This window comes from Phasianus colchicus, chromosome 4, assembly GCF_987193195.1.
Source record: "Phasianus colchicus chromosome 4, bPhaCol1.hap1.1, whole genome shotgun sequence".
Taxonomy (NCBI): Eukaryota; Metazoa; Chordata; class Aves; order Galliformes; family Phasianidae; genus Phasianus; species Phasianus colchicus.
In genome coordinates, this window is record NC_143439.1 from 64381010 (window position 1) to 64387312 (window position 6303).

At 55.4% G+C, this 6303-nt stretch overlaps 1 protein-coding gene across 1 annotated transcript in view; it reads right to left on the minus strand.

Annotated features, from left to right (window-relative positions):
* Nucleotides 1-2867, minus strand: part of ASPNAT (aspartate N-acetyltransferase) — a 28996-nt gene extending 26129 nt beyond the window's left edge. Inside the window, exons 1-2 of the mRNA XM_031588282.2 lie at nt 2071-2867; nt 829-993 (exon numbers count right to left, since the gene is read on the minus strand). Coding sequence (XP_031444142.2) covers nt 829-993; nt 2071-2734 — 829 coding nt within the window. The 5' untranslated portion in view covers nt 2735-2867. The remainder of the gene's footprint in view (nt 1-828; nt 994-2070) is intronic.
* Nucleotides 2868-6303: the final 3436 nt, after the last annotated feature.

Consider the following 6303-nt stretch of genomic DNA (forward strand, 5'->3'; position numbering starts at 1 on the left):
GGAAGAGGTCTGCCACCCTGGGGACAGCAGTGATGCAGCGAAAACTATCACATGGAGAAACCAATGAGTGGTACCCTGAGAGAGCAAATGATTAATGGCACACCTCACCCTGCCCGCTCCCCATGAGCACGGTACAACCACAGTGCAAACCTCCAACCCCAATAACAGCCCTGGCAGCCCATAGAGACCCCAGCTCTGAGCTCATGGATGTACACCTACAGAATGGAAATGGTACCTTCTCCCCAACAAATTGCAAAGGGACTTTTTATTATTATTAATCATGTAGGAGATTTTTATTGTTATTAATCATGTAGGAGATTTTCGCAGCTTAACAGTTAAATGTTAGATGTTATGATTTCAATTACGTGCACTTGTGTAACAAGCAGATGAAAGCATAGTCAAACACCTGCAACATCCCTTTACGTACCTGATCTATGCCTCTTCCAAAACACTTGCATTAAGGAAGGCTCTTCTAGAATAATACAACAAAACACGTGCTTTCACCAATCCCCCACACTCCCTGATACACACAGGGGGCAAAGAAACCCCCAGCTCAGGGAACAAGGGGTGCACGCAGCTCCCTGCACCTCCATTGAGCGTGGAGAGCACAGCCACCAGTGCCTGTCTGCAGATGTGGATGACTAAACACCTTAGGGACACACACGCACACAAAAAAAGGATGGATTTGTGCTTGGCATGTCCTAAAAGCTGCATTCTGGCAACTTTAGAGCTGTGCTCAGTGCTGCTGCAAAGAGGACAAGGTGCCAGCAGCATGGGGCAGCCACAGTCCCCATTGGGGGGAAAGCAGCCCCGGGCACTCACACTCACCTGGAGGTTTCATGTAATATTGCTCGATATCAGACATGTCCGTATGCAGCGCACAATCGAGATAGTGGAGGATAACTTTTCTGCTGAAGTAGTACCTCATGCCCATCAGAAAGATGGGCAAGCAGCAGGTCAGCAGGAAGGACTTGGTCACAACAAAGCACATTACTATGGAGATAAGGAAGAGAAATAAACGACACCTGTCAGAAAAGAGAATTTAGTGTTGATTTCGGAATACAAACTCATTAAAAAAAAATAAAATTAAAAAAAGAACACAGAGCAAAACAGACATTTGCAGCTCATACATGAGAATGGTGCAATTCTCCCTAAGCGGTGCTAAGTGACGGTGCAGCTCAGTGCTCCCGCAGTGCCTGGGGGAGGGGGGAGGGGCTGCTGGGGGCACCCTCTGCACCCCGTTGTCAGTTGGGGGGGGGCTGTGCTGCGGGCACGGCGCTCCGCAGCCATGTGTTTGGCACTGCGGCAATACTATTTCCAGCCTGGGAAGCACTGGCTGCTGGGGAGGGGCACAGCCTTGGGGCTGAGGGTCCACGCAAGGCCTCCTCCTGGAGGAGAGAGACCCTTTAGTAGTCGTTTCCCAGCACCCCGCTACTGCCAAGGGTCCCTCTCCAATACAGAGCTTGAGGGGTCACCTGCAACCACCAATGGCTTGAGAACTCAGCCTTGGGGTGGAGGGTGCGTTTTCACAGAGGGGGACATGCATTATTACGTTATTATTCAGACAGAAGAGGAGTTCACATCGTTACTTTCAGGAAGGGGGGCTTGGGCACAGATTATTATTTTAAAGGGGAGTTTCAAAAGGGGCCTGCGTCGTTATTTGTGGGAGGTGGGTGCATCTTGCAGGGGTTATTTTGGGATTAAAACCCCGGGAGGTGACACCCCCCACCTCCCCAACACACACACACTCGGAGATGGGGGGGCCCGGCCGTTTCCAAGCAACGGCTGCACGCGGTGCGCAGGGCTGCGCGCTGCGGAGCTGCGCGCTGCGATGCGCGCACCGCTCCCATCCCGCCCCCCCCATCTCAACCCCCAGCACGGAATAACCGCAAGGACGCGCAACCTCCGCGGGGAGCCCCTCACCGCCCATGAAACCCGCGCAGCGCAAACCGCCCCCCTCTCCCTCAGCCGCGATGCTCTGCGCTCTCCGCATCGCTGCGGCTCCGCGTGGCTGCGGCGCTCCCGGCTCCGCGCATCCCCGCGGGGACCCCGAGCGGAGCCGCTACTCACCCGCCATCAGCGCGTAGAGCAGCTGGGTGAGGGGCTGCTGCTTTAACCCCCTGAAGGCCGTGTTGGGGATCCGCTCCATGATACCTTCGTAGAAAATGCGGCGCACCACCTCCTGTTCGGAGGGGTGGAATTCACGGATGTAGACGTTGTCGCGTTTGGGTTCTTCTTTGGGGGTACCGAGGGGAGCAGGGGGGGAGGAGGGGGAGCCCGAGAGGGTGGGCCACATTTGGGAGGAAGAAACAATGATGGTGTCTTTTTTGGCTCCCGGGATTGAGTCATGATCTTCCGCCACGATCTTGGTCTCACAAACCATCTTGGGAGACAGACAATGCATGCAAACGGGGCGCGGGGAGGGAAGGAGGAGAAAAACGGGGAGAGGGGAAAGGGGAGGGGGAAAGAAAAAAAAAAAAAAAGAAAAAAAAAAGGGGGGGAGGGGGGGAGGAGCGGAGCGCGGAGCAGGGCCGGAGACCCGCGGGCAGCTGCGCGGGGCGCGGAGCAGCGCAGCCGGGCGGGACGGGAGAAAGGAGCTGCGCTGCATTTTGGAGAGGCATTTATAGGGCGGGGGGGCCGCGGGTCCTCGGGGTCCGAGAACCCCCCGCATTGGCTGCGCGGGGTCGCCATGTGATCGGGGGGGGCGGGCCGCCTGCCCACCTCCCACCCCCATCACCCGCGCCGCCCCTTTGCAAATTACTACGGCGCGTCCCTGCGCGGGGGGCGGTTTCCTCCCGCGGGCCGCGCATCTCTCCTCTGCATCCGCGCACGGGGACGCCGCTTTCTTCCATTCTTTCTTTCTTTCCGCGTTCCCATTCTGGAACAGTCGCTGCGAATGCGCGAAGCCCTACGGGCAGACACGACCGCGGGTGGGTGCGAGAGGTGCGCGTCCCGGCGGGCTGCGGCGCAGCGTGCGCGCTCCGCGGTGACTCATGCGGCGCGGTTCCCATCCACGCATCGAGTGCTCCCCGAGCCCACGCGGCCCCACATCCGTCCCCACGCCGGCACCGTGCCCCGTCCCCCGGTCTGTAACTTTTCCTGGGGGAGATAGAAGGCGGGGGGGGGATGCGCAGCGAGGAGGAAGAAGAAGAGGAGGAGGAAGATGGGCTCCTCCTCTTCGCAGGACCCGAAAAGATTCGCTCTCTCCCGGTTGGAACCGGCCGGCATCTGCCCCAGGCATGCGCCGTGCGGGGACGGTGCGGGGCCGGGGAGGAGGTGCGGAGCGGCGGGCACGGGCACCCACACTGGTGGCCGTCTCCCTCCCGCCGACTGCACCCCCGGAGCCCCGTGTGAGCCCCACTGCGAGGTGCGCGCCTGGAAATCCCATCCTCCTGCGGGGTGCACCTGCGCGTCCTCCTTTCCGCTGCCCCCCTGCAGCCGCCTCTATGGATGCTGCATCCCCCTGCGGGCCTCAGTGCGTTGGGGCCGCTGGCACCCTGTGGGCTTGCATCCCGGATGAGGTCCCCAGGATGGTGCGCAGGCAGCTGGGGCTTTGCTCCAAGCTTGGTGCCGATGTGATGATTTCGTTGCTTCGCTTTATAATTTAAAAAAACAAAAACAAAAAAAAAAAAACGTTCCAAATCACGGAGGGGGAAAGATGAGGCCAGGGCTTGGAAGCTTTCCCACCCACTGAGTGCCGCCAGCACCTGCAGCCTCACACTGTTCCCAGTGCCCTCGTGGGGAGTTGGGGGGGAGGCCACGAAGTGGTCCTTTCTCTAGACCATCTGAGCCAGTGTCCCACCTGCTCCAGAGCCGGGGTGACAAGAAGTGGCACTGATGGCAGCTCAGCACGTGGGTCGCAGTGCCAGGGGAGCAGTGTCCCCGAGCAAAGAACCTCCTGTGGGAGGGAGATGTCCCCGTATCCCCATGTCCCTGGCACATCTCGCCCTCAGCAGAATTTGCAACGTGGAGGCAGAGAGGCAGTGGATGGGGAAAACAAACAAACAAATGGGGCAGCGTTCGCTTTCGGATTGTGAAAGCTCCAAGCCAAAGATAGGAGATTGCTGTTTTAAAAATATAATTCAAGCAACGCTCAACTCCATATGCCTGGGTGAAGCAGGCATTTATTTTTGTTTGATCCTTTCTACGCTGCTTATTTATGAAATAACGAGAGTAATCAAAACAACTCATTCCTTAAAAAAAAATACTGCTGCAGTTATGTAACAGCCAGGAAAACTCCCAGTTCCAGTCCCGCTCTATGGGCCGGAGTGTTGGCAGATGGATTATTTTTAGAAAGACTCCAAACACTTGTTTACTATTTATGCTGCGTCTTGTAAGCAAAAATGAGCATCCTCCCTTTGCTCGAGGTGAGGATGTGCTGCTGCACTGGGGAAACTGAGGCAGGGAGGGGCTTTGTGCACCATCATGCAGAGACTTGGAGGAGCCACGGGCACGGCACCAGTTTTCCCAAGCCCTGTCTGAATGCCAAACTTCAGCTTCTGTCACTGCCAAGCCAGGTTTTCAGGTTTCTCCAGGGCTCTGGCAGAGCAGCAAGGAGGGATGGGGACGGAGCAGGCGGCTGTGACGGATGGAAGCAAATGTCAGTGAAAATCAAGTGCCTCGCTGCAATCGATTGCACAAGGCAGGCAGGTTCCCAGACAGCAGATTTGGGCCCCCGGAATAAAAAGAATATTGTTAGCAGAGCTTTCTGGCAAGGCAACTGCACTGCCCAGAGCTTTCAGTCTGTAAAAGCGCAGTTGTCATCCCAAGTTACTGAGGATTTTGCTACTCCAGGACCTGGGGGGAAGTCACCCGCATGCCATGACCCGCTGCTGAACCTCACAGAAAGAAGTAATGTAATGAAGACGGACGTTTTGGAGTCTGCATTTCATGCCAGTGCTCCCAACAGCTCTCACTGCAGTGTAAAGACGAGCACTCGGTGCATGGATGCTTGATCCATTTGCACGGAATGAATGGGGGCAAGTTGTGGCTCTGAGGGCTGAAAAATTTTGGTTTGAGCACCCCAAACCAAAGTGGATTTTGCTGTAAATCTTGAAGCAACAAACCCCAGGGGTGATTTCAAACAACCTGGATGCTCTATAAGAGGATCTGTTCCTAAGGGGTGGTGGGCACCAAGGCAGGACCTCACCAGCATCCTTGAACCTCCAGCTCATGATGTGCTGGGCAAGGAGATGTGCTGTGGGAAGGGACTGTGCGTAGCAACACCACAGTGTTGGCTCTGTCTTTCTCCTGTCACAAGCAGCCACAATCCTTCCCTCTCTGGGGGCTATCAGTATACTCCAGCAATTAACGGGTTGATGGCAAAAGCTACCCCAGGTTCTATTGGTGTGGTAGTGCCAGACAGGCTCTTCCCAGCATGGTCTGGTGGCTCCAACCCTATCCTCTGCAATGTCTCCATCACCACTGAGGCAGGTGCTGAGATTTCAAGCTGTTTTTCTTATCTGCCTCCAGGTCCTCTTCCAACCCTCAGCTTCATCACTACAAGTGGCTTTGCCATGCTATGAGCACAGGCACCCGCTCAACTCAAGGAGCAGCCCAGCACCACGGCTTTAGCTGCAGCAGCCTCTGCTTTGTTGGGCTGCAGGAAGAAGTGAAAGCCTCTCTGTCGGCTGCAGGTGTGCATATGAATGTGAGACATTTGCCTAATAAATAGCTTCCTAAAGGGTGATTAATTAGAATCTCTGCTGCATGACTTGGCGAGAGGTTGAATAGGGTTTGAAGGAGACACCACTGAAATGGTGGGAACAAAGACTGCACGTGGCTGGAGGAGCACCAGGGCTTTAAGCCAGATGCATGTGGGAATGCCACAGGTGGTGCGAGCCAGGGAATGCTCATTTCTTTTTTTTTCCTCCCCTCTTGGAAAAATACCTGTCTCTGCAATCAGCTTTTCCTCTTGCTATGATTAACCTGCAGCCACCCAAATTTTTGTTACTTGCTTGGGTCAGCAAGGTAACAGTGCTAGGAAATGTGCTGTATCATGAGCAGCTCTGTCAATGAGTATCTGTCTTTGCTAAGGAAGGAAAGAAGAACCTAAGGTTAATGATTGTACTTTTGGCCAACAGCTATTTTGCTGGCATTTTTAACAGCAGTGATTTTAACTGATGGCTGAAGCACAGCTGTAGTGGGCTGGCGTTTTCCTGCCTTTGCATGCTGCCTTGCTGCAAGAAGCAGAGGGAAATTTTCCGGTATTTCCAGTTTTGCTGTTCAGAGATGCCTCCAGGCTCTGTGCTCACAGCCTTGGTCCCCTTCCCTCTGCACATGGGGACAGCAATTGCTCCAGGT